At 40.1% G+C, this 26,132-nt stretch overlaps 1 protein-coding gene and 1 long non-coding RNA gene across 3 annotated transcripts; one reads left to right on the top strand and one right to left on the bottom strand.

Annotated features, from left to right (window-relative positions):
• Positions 1–1,010: 1,010 nt before the first annotated feature.
• Positions 1,011–3,197, top strand: LOC143417006 (uncharacterized). The gene is made up of 3 exons (XR_013097242.1): positions 1,011–1,113; positions 2,381–2,473; positions 2,558–3,197. It is a non-coding gene; the product is annotated as an uncharacterized LOC143417006 (long non-coding RNA).
• A 9,230-nt stretch (positions 3,198–12,427) lies between these two features.
• On the bottom strand, positions 12,428–21,957 carry LOC105941488 (uncharacterized). 2 transcript variants are annotated; one of them, XM_076880306.1, is made up of 7 exons: positions 21,478–21,957; positions 17,605–17,680; positions 15,480–15,582; positions 15,157–15,195; positions 14,781–14,885; positions 14,602–14,625; positions 12,428–14,442 (listed from the first exon to the last, which is right to left on the bottom strand). In XM_076880306.1, exons 3-7 carry the CDS (start codon positions 15,553–15,555, stop codon positions 14,276–14,278), a joined length of 411 nt encoding a protein of 136 aa, XP_076736421.1. In that variant the 5' UTR covers positions 15,556–15,582; positions 17,605–17,680; positions 21,478–21,957; the 3' UTR covers positions 12,428–14,275. The 2 variants fall into 2 exon arrangements, with proteins under 2 accessions (XP_076736421.1, XP_076736419.1); XM_076880304.1 differs by having other exon boundaries at positions 15,480–15,595; positions 21,478–21,954.
• Positions 21,958–26,132: the final 4,175 nt, after the last annotated feature.

Here is a 26,132-nt window from a genome sequence, read left to right as displayed (position 1 = left end):
GGCTGACAAACAGATGAAATAGGATGAAAAGTAGTCAGAAGTCATACACAAAGGGAAAGAATAAGGGTTTCCTGTTTTACCAGACTCATCATTTCCAAAAAAAGAACAGAAAGTCACATTTAATGTGACGCTGAATGTTTGGGTGTGTGTGTAATATGCTTTGGGTTGTTTTTGAACACTTGACAGTCATCCACATCACATTACTGCATTTCTTTTTTGCATTGACACAGATGGCTGAGCAAGCAAGAATGCTAAATAGGTTATTATTTTTGGTGGACTCAGGAGACTGCATGTTTGATGTGCATTTGAATATTAACTATTTCTGTTTTAGTGTTTTGGCCAGTATTTTATCCACAAGTAAAACTGTACTTGAAAACACTCATGTTAGCTGAAAACATTGTTTTCTCACTGTGTGTAGCATATAGTGACACTAAGTTGACTTCTGCTTATTTGCCGTAAACTACTGTGTGTGACACGTTAAAACTATAGTTGACACTGAGGTTGTGTATTTGGTGTTTCACTTTTGAATTTCAAAGAATCAGATTTTGCTTTCTGGAAATTCCAACCTTGGTAAATAATACACATATAATCTGAATAAAATCCAGCTGTGATGCTAATAAGTTACTAATGTTACTCAGCATTTCTCTCTTGAGGCCTTTGCACGGTCTGGTGAACATCTAACAGCAATTCACTGTTTAACATGTTAAATCTGGCATCCCTTTTTATGGGGTGACTGTAGCTCAGGCGGTAGAGCAGGTCATCTACTGATCGAAAGGTTGGTGGTTCGATTCCTGGCTTCCCCTAGTCTGCATGCCAAATATCCTTGGGCAAGATATTAACCCCAAATTCCACTTTACACAACGCTTTACACAACTTGTGCATTCACCCATTAACACAAGTTGTGTAAAGCGCTTTGAGTGCTCAGAAGAGTAGAAATGCGCTATATAAGAACTAGTCTATTTACCATTTTCCTGACTTCCACAGGAGGAATCTTACCAAGCTGTCTTTGATCTTCAGCCACATGCTGGCTGAGCTGAAGGCCATCTTCCCCAATGGTCTGTTTCAGGGTGAGGCAGATGCTGCAGAGTTTTGGAGATGCGCCTTCGGGGATAAGTAAGCACATTTGTGTGTGTATTATCATAGTGGTTCCCGGAAACTTAAAGAGTCACTTTTAAATTGTAAAAAGGAAATTCAATAGTGCAAATCAGTAAGAAGATATATGGTCATGTGAAAAGAGAATCTGTAGTTCTGTGAAGAACAAAGTGCTCCTTTCCACAGGAGTTGAGAGGATAAATAGCAGCCATTCAAATTAACTAGATTTATTGATTATCAGCAACTTTGATCAGCTCTACAAAAGCAAAGGTTTCAGCTATTTTCTGGTCTGGATGGTTCAGATTTGTGTTAACAAAATGCCACAATCTCATCGGTACATCAGTGGACATCAAATTCAGGAGAAAAAAAACCTCAAACGACTAAAGAGCTCTATCTCAGACTCAATCGTCCGGCTGTCAAGCACGGTGATGGAGGGGTGATAGTGGCCCAGTCAAATTCAAGACATCAGGTTGATTGAAATGCTGTGGTGGGACCTTAAGAGAGCTGTGGATTCATAAATACCCACAAACCTCAGTGTGCTCTGTCACGATCCTGGGTCTCTTGACCCAGTGTTTTGAGTTTTAGTTCTTTTGATGTTCATAGTGTATGTTTAAGCTTATTAGGTTTCCTATGTTCATTTGCTTATTAGCTCCCCCTTGTGTTTTCAACCCCTGTGAAGTCTCCCTTGCCCTTCGTGTGTTTCATGTCTGTTGTCTTATGTTGTCATGTCTGCCTCTCATGTTTCCTGTTTCATTTTGGAGAGATCTCGTGTTTTTATATTATGGATTATGTTTTGAGTCCTTTGTGGTACTGTTTCTTGTTTCCCTAGATCTCAGTTATGGTTATCTTAGATTTTGCTCTTTGGCTTTGTCATATGTGTTCCATGTTATGTCCACTGTGATGTTTTGTACCATGTTTCAGGTTCCTATGTTCTGTCTCCACTGTTGCTGTTAAGTTTGCATGTTTAGAATTCAGTCAGTGTTTTTCCTGTTTTACTTTGTAGGTCCATGCCTCATGTGAGTGTTTCTAGTTTTGCGTCCCTGTCTCGTCCAGCCTGATTACTCCCAGCTGTGCTCCCCTTCTGTGTCTCATTCCCTCGTTATCCCTCTGTGTATTTAAGCTCTGTGTTTCTCTTTGTCAGTGTCGTAGTCTCCCTCATAGCTGTGTGATTTTTCCCTGTGGCTCCTTGTGCGTTAGTCTCCCCAGTTTAGTTTAGTACTGTTTTTTGTGTTTCACTTTATGCCAGCATTAAAGCTGTGTTTTTGAGTTTACGTTTTGTCTCCGTGAGTTTGCGTTTGGGTCCTCTCGTGCCTGCCACATAGCCGAACCATGACATGCTGAGGCAACGGAAAGAAGAGCAGGCCAATTCCTCTGCAACAATGTGAGAGAAAAAATAAGATTACTTATTGGTGCTAAAGGTGGTTCTACATGTTGTTCAATCATGGGGTATTTTCACTTTTTACAGGATTGCTGAGCACTGCTGAGGAAAAAGGTCTTTTTTTCTCTCACAAGACTCTGTGGAACATCTGAGAGCAAAAGGTTTTGCCTTCTTTCACAGAAATCAGACAATGAATATCTTCCCTGGGACAAATGTTGGTCCAGTGACTAAAGAACACTAATGTCTTTTTGTGGTTTATTCACATGCAACTATGGACACAACTAATGTTCTGTGCGCACATTTTGGTTAATCAGTCACTGCATACACAGACAAGTCAGATACAAGGGGATGTAATCATCCTAGGGAACAATCGCTAGTGTGTATGCGTAATTATTCCCTAAAAGAAAAGGGATTCATAAATATTGCAAAGTTCAGTATATTGAAAATGTTGGTCAAAGGACTGTCAAATTCCTCTTATTTGAATGTTTTGTTGCTGTCTCTTTAAAAGTTCACATCAGGTTTATGTTTATGTCCAGTACAAAGATGACTTGAATATAATAGCATTTCCTCTTTATCAGATGTTAATCACTGTGGGTTTTACACACAGGCTATTCATGACTGCATTTTGAGGTATGGGTTGCATGTTAGATGCAGACATACCAACCATAACTTCTAAAATGCTCTTGTGAAATGCTACATGCATTTCACAAGTTAAAACCAAAACTTTTATTGCACCTTTACCTTCATTGTGCAAGACAGCATGCTGGTAGCCTACATTTAAGAATCATTATTTGAGCTTTGCATTTTTGATGCTTTATAACACTTTCTTTTTTGAAAAAGGAAAACAAAAGCAAACAGCCAGAACACAAAGTTGTAAAACCCACCTGATCGACCAAAAGTCAAAGTCAAGTCAAGTCAAAGTCAACTTTATTGTCAATTCTGCCACATGTACAGGACATACAGAGAATAGAAACTTCGTTACTCTCAATCCCTAGATAAAATAGCAAATGAACATTTAAATATAAGAGTGATTAAAAATGCAAGTAAAATAATTAAAGTAAAAATTTAAATAAATACAATACAATTTTACATATAACAAGAAAGCTATACAATATACAATATAATGGGTAAATGACATTGAGTGCAAACCAGGCAGAGTAGTGCAAATAGGCAAATAGTGCAAATGGAGATTTAGTAATGTACGGTAAGAGATAGTGTAACAACAAAGTCTTATGAGGTAACGGCAGTCCAATGCTCCACAAAGTGACTGGTAACTGGTGCAGGCCAGTAAGTGAGTCAGAGAGTGTGAGTGTGTGTGTGTGTGTGTGTGTGTGTGTGTGTGTGTGACAGAGTTCAGTGAGACCGTGGAGGGGAGAGGGGGCAGAATCGGGAGGGAGTTAAGCTTCCTGACAGCCTGATGGATGAAGCTGTCCTTCAGCCTGCTGGTCCTGGCCTGGAGACTCCGCAGTCTCCTCCCCGACGGCAGCAGCTTGAAGAAGCTTTGCATTGGGTGCGTGGGATCAGCCGCTATGCAAAGGGCTTTTTTAGTGAGACGGGTGCTGTAAATGTCCTGGAGGGAGGGGAGAGAGACACCAATGATCCTTTCTGCAGCTCTCACTATGCGTTGGAGGGTTCTATGACCGGACGCATTGCAGGCTCCAAACCACACAGTGATGCAGCTCGACAGGATGCTCTCGATGGTGCCTCTGTAGAAAGTGTGCATGATGGGGGCTGGTGCTCCTGCTCTTCTTAGTTTGCGGAGAAAGAAGAGACGCTGCTGTGATTTCTTGGCCAGTGCTGTGGTGTTGTACGTCCAGGAGAGATCCTCTGTGATGTGCACACCCAAGAACTTGGTGCTGCTCACTCTCTCCACAGACGCTCCGTCAATGGTCAGAGGAGCATGTTGGGTGTGCATTCTCCTGAAGTCCACAACAATCTCCTTCGTGTTCTCCACATTCAGAGAGAGATTGTTGTCAGCACACCACGTGGCCAGGCGTCTCACCTCACTTCTGTAGTCGGTCTCATCCCTGTTGCTAATGAGACCCACCACCGTTGTGTCGTCCGCAAACTTGATGAAGAGGTTGGAGCTGTATGATGGAGTGCAGTCATGGGTCAGCAGAGTGAAGAGGAGGGGGCTCAGCACACATCCCTGCGGGGCCCCTGTGCTTAAAATGATGGTGCTGGATGTATTACTGCCGACCCGTACTGTTTGAGGTCTTCCGGTGAGGAAATCCAACAGCCAGTTGCACAGTGAGGTGTTGAGCCCCAGCTGGACCAGTTTTTGAGTGAGCTGTTGGGGGATTATAGTGTTGAATGCTGAACTGAAATCTATGAACAGCATTCGAACATATGAGTCTTTTTTGTCCAGGTGTGTGAGTGCCGAGTGGAGTGCAGTGGAGATGGCATCATCGGTTGAGCGGTTGGGCCGATACGCAAACTGGAAGGGATCCAGGGAGGGGGGCAGGACAGTCTTGATGTGTTGCATGACTAGTCGTTCGAAGCACTTCATCAGGATGGGAGTAAGTGCAACAGGATGGTAGTCATTAAAGCAGGAGGGGGATGACTTTTTTGGAACCGGAATGATTCTGGTGGCTTTAAAACATGTGGGGACGACAGCCTGGATGAGTGATATGTTGAAGATGTCTGTGAAGACATCAGTGAGTTCCACTGCACAGTCTCTCAGTACACGACCAGGAATGTTGTCAGGACCCGGAGCTTTACGTGCATTGATCCTGCTGAGGGATCTCCTCACGCTGTCCGGGGACAGAGTCATCACCTGGTCACCAGGAGGGGGTGGGGTCTTCTGTGCAGTGGTGCTGTTTTGGACTTCAAAGCGAGCAAAGAAAGTGTTCAGCTCGTTCAGCAGGGGGATAGTGCTATCACAGGTCTGTGGTGGGGGCTTGTAATCTGTGATGGTCTGAATGCCCCGCCACAGGCTCCGTGAGTCTCTGCTGTCTTTGAAGTGATGCGATATTTTCCTGGAGTACTGTCTCTTAGCCTCTCTGATGCCACAAAATCAACTCAAAGTACTCCCAGCATTTTGGATTAGCTGAAGGCTTTTCAGTGAGTTTTTTGGACATCCTGATAATGATGACTTACAGTAGTCCAGCCTAGAAGTAATAAATGCATGAACTAGTTTTTCAGCATCACTCTGAGACAGGATATTTCTAATTTTAGAGATGTTGTGCAAATGGAAGAACACAGTCTTACACATTTGTTTAATATGTGCGTTGAAGGACATGTCCTGGTCAAAAATGACTCCAAGGTTCCCACAGCGTTACTGGAGGTAGCATAAAGGTAATGTAAAGGATCTCTTGTATAGAATTGAAAATGAACTGGAAATTTTGAAGATGTGGTTTGATATCAATAAATTGTCCCTTAATTTCAAGGAGACTGAATTCATGCTTTTTGTGAGTAAAAAGATTATGAATAAATATGAATAGTTCTACATAATTTACTTCAACTTCTGCTAGCAACACTACTGAGGTGACTATAGGTCAGGAGGTGGAGCAGGTCATCTACTCCATCTTAGCCTTCAGCTCCTGTCAAGTTAAACCAATTTTAAAACAAATGAAAATAGCCACCGGTGTATAAGGACCTCGGCCCAATAGCCAGAAATCCACCCAGGCAAAGCAGCAGTTCGGCAATCTCTAAATTAAAGCAGGACATCGCTTACACTGAACAGCTGACCTCAGCAGGAATATCCCTCCCACCCTGCTTCATATCTAGGGTTAGGGTCACACCCTAATAAGTAACGGCAAGTGATGGCTGGAGTCTACTACAAGCTTCTCCGCAGGAATAATGTACAGGACTCCAGCAAAATCAAGGCGATGGTATTTTCCGCTGTTTGGCATCTCAAATGCCTGGCTTGTTCACAAGAGGGACTGTGCCCTACTGAATGTGAAACCGCTCCCTGTCAAAAGGTTTTGTCTAGCAGTTTCCATCAAAGGTTGGTCGACCATCATCTTCTTCTCCACCTCAAATGTTGCCTCAGCAGAAACATTTCACCCCAAGACCCTCACATCCACAACAAGATGTGCGTTATGACAACTTGGGACACCTGCCACTTCACTCTGACAACCGAGGCCGGTGTAACCTCTGTCCAAAGGGAGTGTCAAGGTGAAATTGTCAGAAGTGCAAAGTGTTTCTGTGAAGAATGCCCACCAGCAGTGCTTTGTTGCATATCACCAGAAATAAAGGAAATCTAACGCCTCTAAATCTCAATGGCAGTGGGTTCTATAGCACTACAAATCTCTTTTATATGTCAAATCAAATCAAATCAAATCACTTTTTATTGTCACATCACATGTGCAGGCACACTGGCACAGCACATGCGAGTGAAATTCTTGTGTGCGAGCCCCACAAGCAACAGAGATGTGCAAACACAACAACACAAACGAGCAAAATACAAGAATGGCCAACCTGAAACTAATAAATATATGTACAATATATAATAGTGTATGCATTTCTGGATGTGTATACTAAATATTTTCCTACGTGTGTGTGTGTGTGTGTGTGTATACACATTTTTACAAATTAAATAGTAAAAAAATAAAATAAAATAATAATAATAATAAAATATACAGAGTTGAATATGTGCAAAACAAGTGGCATTTATATACAGTGTGGAGTGCATAATGTTGAAGTTCCAGTAGTGAAGCTGAGGTGTCTATGACGTGTTCAGCAGTCTGATGGCCTGATGGAAAAAGCTGTCTCTCAGTCTGCTGGTACGGGACCGGATGCTGCAGAACCTCCTTCCTGATGTTCAGTGTACTCTGCTGCGAAGTTGCAGAAGTTTATAAGTTTTATTAAACTTAAAAAAAATTTTTTTGTGTATTCTGAGTTTTGCCATGAATGAAAATCTCTACTGTTTGGTAGAGGACTATGTTTAAAAAACTATAGAGTTGGTTAAAAAAATATCTAAACTTTGTTGCTGTTGTTCTAAAGGAATAAACAATGCAAAGAATTATTTCTTAAATTGCAGTTTTCTTGGTGTGAACCTCAAAGGCTTAATGCTTGAAGTGGTTACTTTCTAAGGATGTAAGCTGTACGGAGTACTGCACATGTAGCTTTGAATGATTCTTGATGAGGTATTGCTCATAGACTGTTTGTTTTTTTTACCTTAGTATTTAATAAAAACTCAGTAAAATAAATAAATAAATAAACAAACACACACAGAGTCAGTTGTCAGTTCTAAAATTATTGATCAGTGAAAACATTAAACATAACTTTGAACTTAAGCTGCCAAATGGCTGTAATCGGTTTCAGCATGTAAATACAGTTGTGGCAAGAGACAGAAAACATGCTGCTGTTTGCACATATTCAGTCCAGTTTACTGAAGAACACCTCAGGCTGTCAGGTTGAAACAGTCGGTCGTGGTTTTGTAACATAAACACTGGACCTCCTCTCAGCGTCCCCGCTCTATCTGCTATTCCCAAACAGAAAGGCTCAAGTTTCTCTGTGACTGCAGCTGCCAGTTAAAGCTGACGTCACAGCCCAATTTAACAGCATTATGCTAGTAATTAGAATCAAACATGTGATAAAGGAGCGCCTTTGAGGACAAATATGCATCATGAGAACTGCTGATAATGAATGAAAAAATCTTTAGGAAAATTTATCTGAGGAGAATTTTTTTTATTTTAGTCTGGCTCCAGTCCCATCTGCTATCATGAAGAAGGCGGGTGTTTAACCTATGCTGCAGCGAGACACCGGGTGGCGATATAGACTGGCTTCATTCTTTGGGAGCTATTAGGTCATCTACGTTTTTTTACAGTCACTGGTGCAAATGAAGAGAATTTCATCTGAGTCGGTTGTAGGGGAAAGCCAGACTGTAGCCGCCCTACAAAAAGAGCAAACCCTCACAAAAACATGATGACACTACACAACAAAGCAATAATAAAAAACAAAAAAAAATGTATGACAGGTGAAAAGCTAATAAAGTACTTCATTATAACAGTGACATGAAAAAAATGGCACAGAATACAAATTATGTGAATGACCATTTATGTTAAAAATGAGTGCTACACATTCCACTTGGCCAATCAGTGCCCTCTGGCTGCCTCCGAGGTCCCACAGGCTACCCCAACCCAATAGGAATTCTTCTACAGCCTGGTGGCTCCCTTCACCTCCGGTGTCCATGTGGTTCAGCAGTTACCACCACAAAAGGGCACCAACCATCTTACAGCCACAGCTCAATGCAGCTTCAGTGATGAAGGTGCTGAACATGATCCAGTCAGTTTCAATGTCCTCAGTGTCGTACAGACTCCTGTCAAAGCTCTGCCGTAGGTGAGAGTTGAAGATGCCTCTACTAAGTATTCCCAACACACCATCATTAAACATTTAGGTCTGTCCAGTGTCCTCCCACGCTGCCTGATTTATCTCACCCCAGGTGGGGATCTTTTGACAGCTTAGCACCTCTCATCACTCGAGTGTCCAGAACATACGGCTGGATATCTGATGATGTTTACAAAACCGATCAGCATGTGACCTAGGGTGTCCTGGTGCCACATGCACTTATGGTGACTCTTGTGTTTAAATATGTTCTTGTACCTTATCGTACCATAAGTAGTGCAGAGACAACCCCCCGACCCGCCCAGTTCCTTAGAGAAAGGGGGGGGGGCTTTCGGTCACGTCGGAAAGCTGAATCAGACAAACGGACTCAAATGCAGATCACACACGGAGGCACTGGTGAATGGGATTTACAAGTCTTTATTTACAAAAGAGTGTAATAGCGATGGCTTGACTGTCAACTGTGAATTATGGTGTGACGTGACCTGTGAGAGATGTGTGATTTACTTGAAAGCAAGTAGAAAACATGAACTGTAAAAAATAACATAAGGCACTCGAATAACTATGGACACAGGGATTCTGTGAGGTGAGGGAAAAGGGAGTTTTCAGGCCAGGGAACGAAACCAGAAGTTTCTGAATAACCTGCAATGAGAGGAGACAAAGTTCATAAGGTGTTTCTGTGAAGAACGGTTGTGAATGAATCATGAACTATAACTGTACTTATTGGCACAGGAGGGGTTAGTGGCCCGGGTGAGAGGATGAGGGTTCCAGCTAGTGATCATCTACAGGTTGCAGTGTTGCCAACTCCTCAGTAAGGAAAATCGCTATTGGCTGTCCGAAAAGTCGCTAAAAAAACCATCATGGCCTAACAGGAACACAGTGGAAAGAAACTGTAGCATTCGGATTGTCTACATTCAAAGGAACTACTTCCTTTCATAGTTATGTGCGAAATGCGGCTGTATAAATGTCTTGCAGCCGCTGGCGTGCGCACTCACAACAATGGCTGAGCGTAGTTGGAGTCATGTGCGGATGTATTTTACCTCCACAAACAGCAGACGTTCGCTGCTCGTGTTAAACGTTATATATAAGTCACTTAGACAACCTAAAAATGTTATTGTTGGGCTTTTTTCAGTGTTTTGTTTGTTCGTGAGTAAATCGGTTTGGCTGAGATTAAAGTTATTAGATTAGATTAGATTAGATTAGATAAAATAAAACGTTATTAATCCCCCGAGTGGGTTCCTCCTTGGTTTTCACACAGCTGACTAAACGTCAAACAGAAAACTGATTAAACACAAGTGTGAGACAGTCGAGAATTTACGCCAGTGTCCTGTTATATTTTAGATAGCAAGGAGCAGACGGCTGAGTTTATTAAACTCCACCGAGACAGCGGTGACGCTAATCAGAAGGCTACACCGTCCAATTTCACGGCCGTTTACTTCCGGCCTACCCGACCTTCTGAGGACCCGGCCCACGTAGACCGCGAAGGCCGGGTCCCCATGAATTTGAACACGACCGTGGTTTGCGATACATGTGGCAAAAAAGTGAGGTGTTGTGGCCATACTTGCCAACCTTGAGACCTCAGAATTAGGGAGACATTCAAAAGGACTGTTGGGGGTGATAAATACACCCTTCTGAATGACATCCACCAAGTTTGAAGCAGAAACATTGTTTCAGTGACAAGATATAGGCCACAATCACTTTTTGGCAGGCTGAAAATGGCATATTATCAATGTTAATGTTTCTTTACAGGTTATCCAGCAGTTCTAAGGGACTGTTTGAGATGTAATATTTGACATATGACCCTTCTAGATGACATCCGCCAAGTTTGAAGCAGAATTATTGTTTCAGTGACAAGTTATAGTCCACAATCACAAGCACGCTAACGTCACATAAATGTGTTTGGGTTTTTTCCCTCCACGTTATATCAGTTGCACAGAAGTAGCTGGCAACGCAAGTAATCCGGGCGCTGCAGCTTTAAGCAGCTGCGCGTGCTCCCGCGGACGGCAATCAGTTTCTGGCAGACAATGACTTTTTGGCACAACACCGGCCTCGTCTTCCCTTCGAGAAGTGCATGCTTAAATGAAGAAGAGTAAAGATGAATGAAGATGAATAAAGATGAATAAAGATTTTGTGAAAATGACTACTGAGTCCGGTGCCATCTCTGGATGCTCGAGGAATAAAAAGAACCGGGGTAAAACTGATTTCCCAACAGTTTTGGTGCCGAAACCCTTGGGAATTCGCTCGAGGCCCAGAGATGAATTGGCAGAGCTGAGATCGTGAAACGAGGCGAACAGAGAGCTAGCTCACATGATTAACCCTTTAGAACTGGTAAATAAAGCAAATTAAAGAGTGGATTAGTGTTAAACTAATGATAAATAAGTTGATAAAATTAATAGTGACATTTAAAGGTGACCAAGTACTCAAGGATGAATGGAGAATTTGATTGCTGACTGTATGAGAGCTGTTGGACTGAAAGGAAAATGAGGTTGGAGGAGTGAGTTAACAGGTTAAGTTATGCAGGCTTGTTTGCACAACAAGGCTAAATAATTATATAAACTTTTCTCAATCTAAATAGTGGACTTTGGTAGAATTAAAAAAATAAGTGTAGTGCAGGTCTATGATGATTTTTAGTGCTACTATCATCTAGTTCTGATTCTGGTTCTGTCTTGGTTAAGTCCTCAGTAGTCCTGATTTTGAACTCGTGTAGTCCTGTTTTAATTCCAGATCAGTTCTGGATCTGGTTGAATTGGGGTTTAGTCCCTGTGTCTTGATACAGCCCCGATTTTGTTCTGCCTTGCTGCTTAATTAAAAAACTAGTTTAAGGTGTCCTGCACATGTGATATATATTTTTCCCTATATGAAGTCATTCTTTTTTGAACAAAAGTCAAAACAGAGCCTATTAATCTTTCAGTCATTTCTACACCCCCCCCCCCCCCCCCCCCCCCCCCCCCCCCAAAAAAAAAAATGCCCGGTATGCCCGATGGCCAGTTCAGCTATGGTAGACAGGCAAGTAGGTTTTCAGTGCATTGTCAGACGGCCTACAGTAGAGTGACAGATAATACCAACATTTAGGTCACTGTGTCAGTGTGTGTGTCTGGATAGCGAAAGTAACACTGCTCTGTGTTGTCATTTTGAAGAGCTTTGTAAGTCTGTAGATGATGTTGCTGCAAGGGAGGCAATTTGAATGCAAATGAGAAGTTTATGTAGTTATTAAAACACACACACACACAAAACAAAAACAGCAATTTGAGGGACAAGTTTGTCGGAATAAATAGTTGACCCACGAGCAGAACTGACGCATACAACATGTTTTCACAAAGGAGAAACGACATGAAACCCTGATGACAACTGCAGGTTTAAAGTTACCCTGGCACACCCACACTCTTAGTATTTTAGCATATTTAATCAGTTAAAATTCAAAGTCCTGTTCAAATAAATTTCAGTTCATTTTTTTCACCAGGACTTAAAACTATTTTATTTTATTTTATTTAGGTTAACATTATTTCAGATGAAGTAAACTCAAGTTCTGTTGTAAATGTTCATTTTAAATTTTTGGTTTACCTCAGTACTTGTTTTGAGTGTGTCATCGCTACCTTCAGAGTTTCAGCCTTGTAGAAAATCAAGAATGATTCAGGGCAAGTGTCAGAATAAAAATTAGCAAATATGAACAACAGTCAAAAACTGGAGCTTTTATTCTTGCAAAGGAGCAAAAGCATCAAATACAAGGTTTCATGCAAGTGGTCAAAAGTGGAAATCCCCAGTGAGCTTTATTACATTTTATCAGTCCCAACCTCCTTTGTCGTAAAACTGTCACACAACAACACTTTTCCTTTTACAGGCTTCTCACAAGAACAGTTATAAGTCGTTTAATAAGCAGATACTGTAATACTTTTTTTGGTAACCAGGCATGCTTGCATTAAGTGTACTGAGTGTGCCCTTGACTATCATACAACTCACACTAATTAGTACATTGCGTAACATATTTTTTCCATCATTTCCCTCCTGTTTATCCAGTTATGCCCCAAATTATAACATGACACAACACACAAAACAATTTAAAGAATATACACATATACATACACATAATTAAGGCTGTGTTTATCAACAAAAACATTCAGTAACACATCTCTTCTGGTTAGGATTTTCGATATGCTCATCCTAAATGCTTTTCACTTCAGCTACTGCTGTTACATCATACTCTTTGTTCTCCAGCTCATGATTATTTGGTTCCATGTGTGGAATTTAGATACATCTCGGCTCACCCTTTCTTTTCTTTTCTTTTTTTTTAGTGGGTGCTGTCTTCAGTGAGGGCTTTAAAATGTTTAGGGGATTATTTTTACTGGTTCTATTCCTAGTTTAGTCATTAAATTTCTCCCCTGCAAATTTACAGGGCCTAAGGATGAGCAACAGACTCCAGCACTCACAGTTTGTTTCTCCAGACTCCCTATTTTCCATTTTCACAGGTTTTTTTACCCATTTCTTTAGACAACATTAGATAGCATTTAGATTACTGCCCGTGTGAGTCCACAATCACAGAGTAATATTATGTCTTTTCCCCAATTTTTAGGGTCACATGTGGTATATTATCCTCCATGTGTAAAATGTCTTTCAAATTGGCTCAGCAGATCATCTTTTTTCTCCCCTCCTGCATCCGCTAACAGTCCCTGGTCATATAAGAAAGTCTTCCTCCCTTCTTTGCCAGCTTTACTTCCCCCTCTTTTGTTCTTTCCTAAGGAAGCTTGTGCCCAATGTGCGTGACAACTGCAGGTAAAGTAGTCTTCACTGTCCCTTTCTCTACCATAAATTCCTTTTATCCTTTGATTTGCATAATTCCTTAGTTCGTATTTGGTTTACTAGGTTTTTGCATTTCCTTGCATCTAGCTTCTGTCGGAAAACCTATTTGCCCAACAACAACAATTTATTATTATTACTTTTGCTTTTAACATGTACAAGCTGCCCTCTAATCCCGGACTAGAAAAGTCGGAGTCCCGGACTCCCACAATTCGCTCCTCTGGTTTATGGAGCTCATCACTCTCCCAGTCACCTCTACATCCTCAAACAGCTTTTTTGGAGAACGTCTTTCTTTTTAAGGAGTCCCAGACTCTAGTACGTCAAATGCAAGTGCTCAAAAGGGGAAGTTCCCAATGGGCTTTTTATTACATTGTATCATTCTCACCCTCCTTTGCTGTAAAACTGTCACACAATAACGCTTTTCTTTCTACAGGCTTCTCACAAGAACAGTTATAAGTGTGCTCTTGACTGTCACACTGCTCACACTAATTAGTACATTGCATAACATATTTTTCCATCGGTAACTATGCTCCAAAGGCTTGCAGAGTGTAAACAATAGCACGTAATTTCTGAGTCCATGTGGATGAAGGGAAGCAGCTTGCACTGTAAAGCAATGCTGTCTGTTTACTGAGTAGAAAGGTTATATCAAAACATATTCAGATACTTTCATGAGCATGAATAGCTGTATAACAGTAAAAATGATGTATAGAACATTCAAAGGATACTTTATAAAGGTACCATACATCCATAACCTAGAGACATGCAGCATATGTCACAAGCTTTGGTAAGCGATTCAGCACAACCTGAACAACAACAGGATAAAAGACTGCAACAATATTCAGAATATTTGGTGCAACATTTTGTACAGCGTGTTTCCTGGCTTGAAGTCGTACCTGCACACACACACAAACACATATATCAGTGCCCCCCAAAACAATAAACAGTTTTAATAATTTAATCATTCTGGTCAATGCATGAATTTTTGTAATATTACCCACTTTAACCTAGTTTGCACACTAGTTTATATCAACAGCAAAGTCAAGAATACTCACCTTTATTTAACTTGACACGTTCGTCTAAAAAGAGTAAATGAAGTCAAAGTTAGTCAAAGAGGGAATAATGTTTTTTATAAGATTGAACTCTAGCATTAAAATCTCGCATACAGTGAATATGAAAGATGATGTTGTCAACTCTCAAATGTGTGTTTGGGGTTTTTTTTACATACACTTACCATCCTGTTTATGGTCAGACATTCCTATCAAGGCAAAGACAATCACAGTGACCATGACAATGCCAGCTATGATGCCAATGTCAAGGTAAATGCCTGTTTGAGGAGCTGGAAGAATAAATGAAAGCATTGGCTGTAAAAACATGTTTTACTTGACTAAAAGTTTACATCTATCTATCTATCTATCTACAGTATATATATAAATAAAATGAAAGTACTTACTGTTGTAAATCACATTTTCTGATGTAACACTATGCTTGAAATATTTTATGTTCTAAGTGCTAAAATTAAGCCTGTTTTGCTCATTTGTGCCAAGTTCCTTTCTTATCATCTGGTATCATCCTTGGATTATAACCAGATAAGTGAAGTATTCTCTTACTTGCATTCTCTGTCGATGCTGAAGCAATGTTTATTGGAGCTGGTGGAACATTGAGAAAAATGAAATATGAATTAATTTTTTGTCAAATATCACTTGATCTCACCAAATGACATCCGGTGTAACATTCACTTTAGATATGATACTTCTATACACTGTACTATGAATTTATATATGACCATTTTAAATAAAACAGAAAAAAATGACTTACTGAGAACAGAGGAAATAAGTAAATTCGACCAGTTACATGCTTTGAAATGTAATACGTGGAATGGTTAACCTCAGATCAAGTTTGTGTTATTATATGAGAAAGACATATAACGTACCCGTTGAGGCATCATGACTGAGAAGGAAAATTAGTAATCCTACTGCTGACTTCATGGTGCTCAGTAAATTCCTCATGCTAGCAGGGCCGTTTAAAAGTCTTTCCTCTTCAAAGGAACTGCAGTCAAAAACAGGAAATGCCAAATATGGTCACTTAAAATATAATCAGACTGGTTGAGCCTGATCAGCACATTAGAAGTCAATGTTTGCATGTTTGGATTTGACATGCAATAATATTCTGTCATCACTAGAGTGTCTGACAAATGTAAGTAATGTAATTATTGTAAATGCATATACAGTGGGGCAAAAAAGTATTTAGTCAGCCACCGATTGTGCAAGTTCCCCCACTTAAAATGATGACAGAGGTCAGCAATTTGCACCAGAGGTACACTTCAACTGTGAGAGACAGAATGTGAAAAAAAAAAATCCATGAATCCACATGGTAGGATTTGTAAAGAATTTATTCGTAAATCAGGGTGGAAAATAAGTATTTGGTCAATAACAAAAATACAACTCAATACTTTGTAACATAACCTTTGTTGGTAATAACAGAGGTCAAACGTTTACTATAGGTCTTTACCAGGTTTGCACACACAGTAGCTGGTATTTTGGCCCATTCCTCCATGCAGATCTTCTCGAGAGCAGTGATGTTTTGGGGCTGTCGCCGAGCAATACGGACTTTCAACTCCCGCCACAGATTTTCTATGGGGTTGAGGTCTGGAGACTGGCTAGGCCACTCCAGGACTTTCAAATGCTTCTTACGGAGCCACTCCTTTGTTGCCCGGGCGGTGTGTTTTGGATCATTGTCATGTTGGAAGACCCAGCCTCGTTTCATCTTCAAAGTTCTCACTGATGGAAGGAGGTTTTGGCTCAAAATCTCACGATACATGGCCCCATTCATTCTGTCCTTAACACGGATCAGTCGTCCTGTCCCCTTGGCAGAAAAACAGCCCCATAGCATGATGTTTCCACCCCCATGCTTCACAGTAGGTATGGTGTTCTTGGGATGCAACTCAGTATTCTTCTTCCTCCGAACACGACGAGTTGAGTTTATACCAAAAAGTTCTACTTTGGTTTCATCTGACCACATGACATTCTCCCAATCCTCTGCTGTATCATCCATGTGCTCTCTGGCAAACTTCAGACGGGCCTGCACATGCACTGGCTTCAGCAGCGGAACACGTCTGGCACTGCGGGATTTGATTCCCTGCCGTTGTAGTGTGTTACTGATGGTGACCTTTGTTACTTTGGTCCCAGCTCTCTGCAGGTCATTCACCAGGTCCCCCCGTGTGGTTCTGGGATCTTTGCTCACCGTTCTCATGATCATTTTGACCCCACGGGATGAGATCTTGCGTGGAGCCCCAGATCGAGGGAGATTAACAGTGGTCTTGTATGTCTTCCATTTTCTGATGATTGCTCCCACAGTTGATTTCTTCACACCAAGCTGCTTGCCTATTGTAGATTCACTCTTCCCAGTCTGGTGCAGGTCTACAATACTTTTCCTGGTGTCCTTCGAAAGCTCTTTGGTCTTGGCCATGGCGGAGTTTGGAGTCTGACTGTTTGAGGCTGTGGACAGGTGTCTTTTATACAGATGATGAGTTCAAACAGGTGCCATTCATACAGGTAACGAGTGGGGGACAGAAAAGCTTCTTACAGAAGACGTTACAGGTCTGTGAGAGCCAGAGATTTTCCTTGTTTGAGGTGACCAAATACTTATTTTCCACCCTGATTTACGAATAAATTCTTTACAAATCCTACCATGTGGATTCATGGATTTTTTTTCAAATTCTGTCTCTCACAGTTGAAGTGTACCTCTGGTGCAAATTACTGACCTCTGTCATCATTTTAAGTGGGGGAACTTGCACAATCGGTGGCTGACTAAATACTTTTTTGCCCCACTGTATATAATAATGCATGATAATGCATCATATTACATTCGATTACTTTTCATACAAGTAGTTTACACAGACCAATAATTTTAGTTTAAAATTCAAACCACACAATTGAAACCTGAAAGCAGCATTCAGCACTGATCACTGTCAAAATCTGTATATCTGCAAAGCACACAAACAACATGGAGAAGCATTAAGGCATTTATTTTCATGTGACTGATTGTAGTTAGCTTACCTGTAGATGAAGGGCAAAAATCACCACAACTCGGCTTCCTTCCTTGGTCGTGTCAACTTTTCAGCTGAACTGTTCTCTGTTCAGAAAAGAGGCAGTGCAAATTCAAATAAGAGAAAAACACAATTACAGATTTGTATAACACAGTCAGCCCACATATCTATGGCTACGTTCACACTGCAGGTCTTAATGCTCAATTCAGATTTTTTGATCAAATCCAATTTTTTTGTCTGCTCGTTCACACTACAAATAAAATGCGACAGCAAACGCGCTCTAATGTGAACCCTCAAAGCGGCCCGCATGCGCAAAAGAAGACGTCACACACAACGCGCTCTGTTTAGACCCAGAGCAAACAGTATTTTTGACTGATGGCCTTAATATAAAGACTTCGGACTTTACGTTTCCCAATTTTTGCTTTAAGTTATTTTGTTATTTACATAATAATGTAGATAACCTAATAATGATCTATATTGCTGTTTTAGAGAGGAGCGGTGCTTCAAAGGATATTTGAGATTTTTGTCAGAATTTGCAGATTATACAGTAGAAATAAAAAGTTCACGTTTCTCCAACGTTGTCTTCCCAACAGTTTCACTGACATCTACACGGGATGGACAGGAAGCGTTCATGATGTCTTCTCCGGCGCTGATAATTGGCGTCTGTCTTGTGTCAGTGACGTAAAAGACGGATTTAATGCGACCTGACCGTTCAAACAACAGTCGCTTTCTAAAACATCAGATATGTATCAGATTCAGTACCACATACGAAAGTGACCCAGGATTTGAAATTATCGGATTTGTGCCGTTCACACTGTCATACCATGATCAGATATGGGTCGCATAGGGTCGAAAAAATTGGATTTGATGCGCTTTCGCCTGCAGTGTGAACGTAGCCTATGTCTACCCCATGTTCTTGGTGCAGGGCTCATTGATTGTATGAAGTCAGACCAGTCTAGCTTGGATGCTAGTCAACCTTTCACACCTAAGAATATCTGGAAAAACATTATAAAAACAAATCCAAACTCAGAGTGTTTTAACTTGTTTCACCTCTGAGGGTTTGTAGAAAAGGACTTACTGTATAGCATGCTATATGTACACCATATAGCTTGTCCTGTAACTAGGCAATGACCCACCATTGTGGTGAAAACACTAAGCAACTTTGTGACTACAACACATTTTTATTAATATTTTTATTCCCCCCGATAGAAGTTTAGAGTTTACCATGTCACACACTATCAAAGCCTTTTAATTTACATGTTGAAATGAGATATGCATTGTGGGCATATAAAAGTAACAGTTATCTAAGCAGCTGCAAAATATGTGTCTGTCTAAATGTCACTCAGATGAGATAAAAAACAAATACTAAATTATTACTAGCAGAAGTTAACAGACACTTCTGATTCTGCAGAATGAAGACTCATTTTCACTTTCTGATTCCTGGTGAGTCAAACAACAACAAAGAAATCTAATTTATATATTTGTTCATTAAATCTTCAGTTCTCCCATTTCTAGAAGCATTGCACTAGTTTTTTGGAAATGGAAGATCTTTGATCATTGAAGTAGTCTGACCTGCTGGAGTTTAAGGTGTAAATAAGCTGTTGCTTTGTGAGTTGCATTTGAGTTTTTTTTCCCAGTTATAAAACACAATGAACAATTAGTCATAGTTCACTTTAGGTGGAGGAAATGCTTTGATTACATGTTATAAACTGTTTTAGTGAATCTAAGGGAACATAATCATCCAGTTATTTTTCCAAGTGTGGGTGTCATCTGTGTGACTATGATAAGCAATCTTGAGCTCTACATGTCTAAACTAAAAGAAGAATGAGTGATGCATGTTTCATCTCGTCCAGTATTTCAGAATGCCAGCATGGCAGGGAATACGACAGGCTGTTGTTTCCAATATCTTGCCAGATGGTCCACAACAGAATAACAGCACAGAGCATCAGTGTGGTTATTGTGTGTTTACACAATTACCAGCTCCAACCTCACATACATCTCTGCCAATGTTGATTTCCTGCAGTAACACTTTCTAGGCACGTTATCATATTCTTTCTCCAGATCCAGAAACACAGTGCAACTCCTTTTGGCATTTCTATACTTCTTCATGAACACTCTCAAACATCACATGTTTAGCGTTCTTTGTGGAAAGGAGAAAGAGAATTACAGATGTCACTCAGTCCAGACTTTGCCTTTTTGTTCTACTATTGCTGTTGATATGCTTGAAGTCACGGTGCAAGTTCGGCGTTCAGTTACTGAACAGAAGGCTTGGATACAAACCCCAAGTTGTTCTCCAATGTGTCCATCGGAGTGTGAATGTTGGTTAGATTGCACTTGAGTACAGAAGGAAGTGTTCGTATGAGTGGGTGAATGGGGCATGTTGTATGCAGCGCTTTGAGTACTCCAGGAGAGTAGAAAAGTGCTATATAAGAATCAGTCCATTTACCAGCCGATGTGTAATGTAAAATATAGTAATAATCTGGTAGTTCATAGAGTTTTTGGCTTATTTAATGAATAAGTCATATGATGTCAAACATTTTTATCCATGCTTTTTTTAATTGCACTCATTGAACACCTAGATTGCTCACTTGTTCTTGGGGGTGACCTAAACTCGGGACTAAAGGAAGAAATGGACTGCCTCAAACAGCAGGAACTCACCGCAACTGGCAATCCACAAATTTAGTTAAGCAGTACATGAGCTATTTCCGACTTTGCGGAGCACAGTGTTCTGCTGTACTAGCTGACGTACCCGAGCACTGACTGTAGTTGGTCGACTGATGCCTCTAAACACATCATGTATTATTGATACCTTGTGCTGCGCAGTGACATTTAATATTTCTTACTTAGTGTTACCTATGCATATGTTGTTTGCAAAAATAACACTGAATACTTATGCAACCAAAAACAACAGCAGCTTCCCTGCACAGATTTTCAGTGTTTTCTCTGTCTCTTCCTCTCCCTCTGTTAACTTTCTCCTCAACTTTTCTTTCTTTCTTTTTTTTTCTTTTCTGTCCACGGGTCTTGTCTGTTCTGATTATAATAACTCAAAATAAAATAATCCTAATAAAGATCTAATGTGACTATCAAATGGACCAGTATAGCAAAATGCATAATGATTCACTTGGAAAAGTAATTCTGTTGGCCATTTTTTTTTGGTCTTCAGACAACAATTCTTCTATATATTAAACAAAATCATGAGAAACATTTTGACTACATTTTGTTACTTTACACAAGAAGATGCCATTAACTAAATGGGATGCAGGCTTGAAGATACCTTGTATAAAAAATGATGTCTGTACACTGACATTGTTTAATTTTCCTAGGGTAAGCTGGAGTGTTTGATATGATATGAATATTACATTAAAACATGGAAGCAAAGAACATTCTGCTCTGTTTACTTGCACGACCAAAGAAATTTAAATGTATTTCTTTGGTCATTTTCACATCAGAGAGAGAGGGATAAAAGCTGAATAAAATAAGATGAAATAGAATAGCTATTCAAAAGCAGTAATGTGTTTCAGTTGCAAATGTAAGTCATCATAATAATTCAAGAGTCAGTGATGTGTTCAGTTCACTCTCCTTTTTTTTTTTTTTGGCAATAGCTTCTAAAAGCCTGTGAGTCAGTTAGTTATTCTGGACTCACCGGATGTTATCTGTATATTTACTACTATTCAGATTGTGTCAGTGAGAGACACAGTGATCTGAGTGAGCCTGATTATAGCAAATGAGACAATTCTCTATGTCTATTTAATTCTCTATTACATTGAGACTGTCTCTGGACTCCATTACATATTCCACATATACAGGAATGACCCGTATCCCGTTACACTATAAGCTAAAGAGATTAGCTGTGTATTGATGGCAGAGGAATATAGTCGCCTACCTTCAGGAAACAGAGGAAAATGTGGGCGCTGTCCTGCTGCGCCTCCACTCGGAGCGAGTATGGCAAGCAGAGAGGGCCACACTTCTATGGGAGGCGGCACATCTTCGCCTGGGAGGATCGGCATTACTCAGCTGACAGTATACCTTATGCAATAGTCCCTTCGTTTAACATCATCACACAGATACAGCCATATTTACTTATACCCGCCGTTCAGGCTGAAGAAGGCGCTGCGGTATTCTCGATAGGTGTCGCCACTTAAACAATATCGCACCAAACGCGCTGATGAGGAGAAGTCAAAACCGAAAGCGAAAATGTTAGTTTGTGGAAAGAAAAGAGAGAAAAAAAACCCTCGACAAACTGTTGTGTGTCAGTATGTTCTGCGCTAGAATATCAGTAAAATAGTGGTAAAACCCAACACGATCGTACACGCCAGCTGTAGAATTTACAAAAATCAAGGAGTGCACGACCCCACGACGTGCCACAGACACTGCACCGCTGAGTGTGATGTTAAACTTGTCACGGGACGCACGGCACACCGACCATAAAAACCTAAGTGGGGTTGCCTGTGCATAAAGCCCTGTGTGTTGCGCTCAGAGGTTTTCACGCTCGTGTCTCCCCGGTGTGCGTTAGCAGATTTATTATGAAATCTGTGGGTTTTTGACCGTTCTCCAGAATATTGAAAAGTGTAATAGATCATCTTGGACTGTAGGAAACTGTAACAGAAATTGTAATAGACCTTTTTAAATATTTTGGAAAATCACATATTCAAATAAAGGAAATGATTTGTAGGATTAATATGCTTAAAACAATCGTCAGTTTCAGCTAAAAATGAACTAATTAACTGTATGAATGTTTGTGTTCAAAATACAAATTATTTTTCGTTACTAATATAATTTTCCAAGCACAGCGAACATTTGCAAATAATGCAGAGTTATTATAGTTTGGGAAATAGAATCATTTAAATTTTTTTTTACTTATTTTATATCAGTAGAGCATAAAATTGTTGTTAATAAGAATGTGAACACACATAGTGGCTGTGGTATTCATATGATTACATAACAGCTGAAGAAGAGGTTTCAGCATAAATTAAGCACTAATAAATTCATCATAAATAAGCAATAATTGTGTAGTCCATCTGCACTTCCTTCATCTATAACAGGCAGCTGCACAAAGCACTTTCGTAACTGTCCAATATGGCCGAAACACCTGCTTACAGCCCCATTGTTCCCTCATCCCTCTGAACACACTCCCACCATCCTGTGATAGCTCATTCTTGTGAACCTAGAAGAATAGCCCAGATCCTATAGTAATGTTGTTACACTAGACAAAAAAAAACAAAACAGCTGACCCTACTGTTATCTGATACACATACAGTATGTATTCGCTCTCTTACACATATAATTCATCAGCCTTTCAGGGCTTGGTGGGTCCCTGCTGCATGCAGCCATAAGGAGGGCTGGGGGTGAGATTCCCCAGCTTAAACCAACATCTCTGCTGCCAGCATAGCAAGAGCCACTAGTGCGTTCTTCTCTGGCCACAGCAGGCACCTGGTCGGCTTCTCAAGATCATAAGTCACATGTTTAGCACTCACCCAGAGTCACTGCGTCCAGCTGTGGTACCTCTGGTGTTTTGTCTGCGGGTCGCAGGTTTACATGCTAAGTTGAACCTCACTGTGGTCTGACGCTGTCAGGCCACTGAGAGATTCTCCTGGTATTTGAAATGTGCCGCCTCCCACAGAAATGTGGCACACCTTCCTCTTCACCCACTACACCACAGATTTCAACCACTGCACAGAGACCTGCCATCTTCAGAAGTTTTCTGATGACACTGCAGTGGTTGGATGCATCGGTGAGGGTGATGAGACTGGGCTATGGTGGACTCGTGTTTCACGTGGAGCAGCAGAATAATCTGCACCTCAGTGTGACAAAGACAGAAGAATTGACTGCTACCAGGAAAGCTGTGACCCCTGTTTAAATCCAGGGGGTTGACGTGGACGTAGTGGAGGACTAAACCTTGGAGTACACTCAGAGAATAAACTGGACTGGGTTAAAACACCACTCTAGAGTAGTGTTTAACTGAAACAATCTTGGGTGGAGGAGTAAACATGATCATGTAAACAATGCTGATAGGGTAAGGGCAAACAATGTAAAAATACTGGTCACAAGTGGACACCAGTCATTTCTTAATATTTTCATAACACAAATAATGGTATAGTAATAATAAATAGTTTGAATCCCACTTTTAATTACTTTACAAAACAAACATTGATTTCCTGTCATTTAGAGGATTTGGAAAATTGGAAAACCTGTAAATGTATTTAGACTATTTATACTTTTATAAAGTTAAATTTGTCACACAAGAACCACACAACCTTTAGCCTATTTCTGTAAAATATGTGGATTATTGTATTTACATGTGTTTTCCCTTATTCACAGCTTCTTCTGTGACTACCAACTCCTGGCCTCTTATTCCTGCTTTCTTTCTGGTCAGACTCTAATGCCATCTAGCGGTTATATCTGCATACTGCATTGCCACTGATCTTGTGGTTTCCATTTACTGCTGCAGGAAGATAGATTTGTAATTCTTGTTTTAAGCATAACTATAAATACATAAATTCCCTGCTGCCCCCTTTTCCTTATAGATACTAGTTTTGATAATTCATGAGTTACCCATCGTTGTTTGCAGCCAAGTCATTTGTGGAAAATGTCCACAAATTTACACAATAACACAATTATTTTAACAGCAATTCACTGGTCTGATAACTTTCAGAGCTGGGAACCATCAAAAAATTGTACGTACCATATATTATTGAAATCAATGTATATAAACTAATATAAACTACTATTAAGATGAATGAAGGTGAATTATACAATATGTGTTATATGCAGGGCAACTGACTACCCAAATCCAGTAAAAAAACAATACACCATTCCTTTTTAAGTTACAAACTATGTTACAGTTTCCTAATTCCACTGCAGTAAGACCACCAGCTGTCACCATGGAGATGGTGCAACACGCTGAAGATGAGTGGGTTTCAAATGACGTTGAATTTTTGTAAAAAGTTAATTGTATGTATTTTTTTATCAGTTTTAACCAATAGCAGATGTTATACTTTTTAATCACATTGCGGTATGTGTAATAGACTGGACTGGACAGATTTGTATAAAACACAGACATGACAGAACCAGATTGTTAAGATATTTTGTCACTGTCTGTTGTATCACATCGGCAGTGTTTTATAACCCTGGTTTCAGTTCTTGTTTGTTGGTGCTTGAGTGTGTTATCATTGTGTCACCATCACTGACTCTGTACTTCTGCTTGTGCTCAAGTTCTCTCTGTATGTATCCAGGTGACTTGAGTGAACTTGTTAAATGCAGGTATCTCAAAATATCTGCATATTGTAAATGTATGAACAATGTATGAGTATTTTCAAAGGAAAACAAGGGAAAGAACAAACATACATCAGATACAGTGCTGTGAAAAAGGATTATCCCCTTCCTGATTTATTAGGTTTTGCACATTTTACACACTTAAATGTCAGATTATCAATCAGATTGTAATAATAGACAAAGACAACATGAGTATGTAGAATACAGTTTTCTTAAGTTCTAATTTAATTTATTAATTTAAAAAAAACAACTAAAAAAACTAACCAAACCTTCCTGTGTAACAAATTAAACCAATGGGCTTTGCCCCCTTTGTTCTCTCTTTTTTGCTGAATTATTTGAATGTAGCCACAATGGAAGGTTTTTGAGCATGAACAGAAACACAATGAACCAAAAATACAGTAGAAAAAGAGAGACGGGGCAGGGTTAAAGAAAGATAAAACGCAACAAGATATCATTAGTGGAAAAAAACCCCCACTAAAGGTTAATGTTCATTCCAGACTTTGCAACAGCTGTTTTTCCCAAATAGTCCACAACCCTTCTCTTTGAAGCCAAAGTTCAAATTATATTCTTTTTTATATTTGAAATTCTGTTACTTTCTGTTAATTTCCGGATTTAATCTACAGGAAAGACACCAGCTGTAACCATGGAGATGGCGGAACATGTTGAAAGTTTTGAGAGTGCTGGTGTCGTCACAGTGCATAACTTCTAACAGAAAAGTTGCACAGAAAGGTACAACACATCTCATTATTTACAATATATTATCTGTAATGGCATACAATGGATTAAAAATGTTGCAAAATAAATGCATGACTGGATCGCATCTTCACACAACACCAGTACTGTTGTGTCCTGAGTCACTTCACCGCGCTGTTTTCTAGAAATCACAAAATACAATGTAATGCACAGAGGATAAAAAGAGAGAAAGACTAATTTACTTTTACAGAAGAACAATACCATTGGTATAACAACGTATACTTTATTGAGCCCCATGGGGAATTTCCTTCTCTGCATTTGTGGGCAGCCACCAATCTAGCGCCCAGGAGAAAGCGTGTAGGCTAGCTGTTCAGGGCATTGAACCCCTGACCTTCCAAACATGAGAACACCAACCTAACTACTGAACTATCCCTTCACTGTAAACCGCACGACAGTATTGTGCAGTGGTTAATACTTGCCTCACAGCAAGAAAGTTTTGAGTTAAACTAGAGCATCTGGCTGTGACCTTTCTGCTTGTTGTTCCCATGTTCGCGTGGGTTCTCTCTGGGTACG

This window comes from Maylandia zebra, linkage group LG3 (assembly GCF_041146795.1).
Source record: "Maylandia zebra isolate NMK-2024a linkage group LG3, Mzebra_GT3a, whole genome shotgun sequence".
Taxonomy (NCBI): domain Eukaryota; kingdom Metazoa; phylum Chordata; class Actinopteri; order Cichliformes; family Cichlidae; genus Maylandia; species Maylandia zebra.
This window is presented reverse-complemented; position numbering and strand designations above follow the sequence as displayed.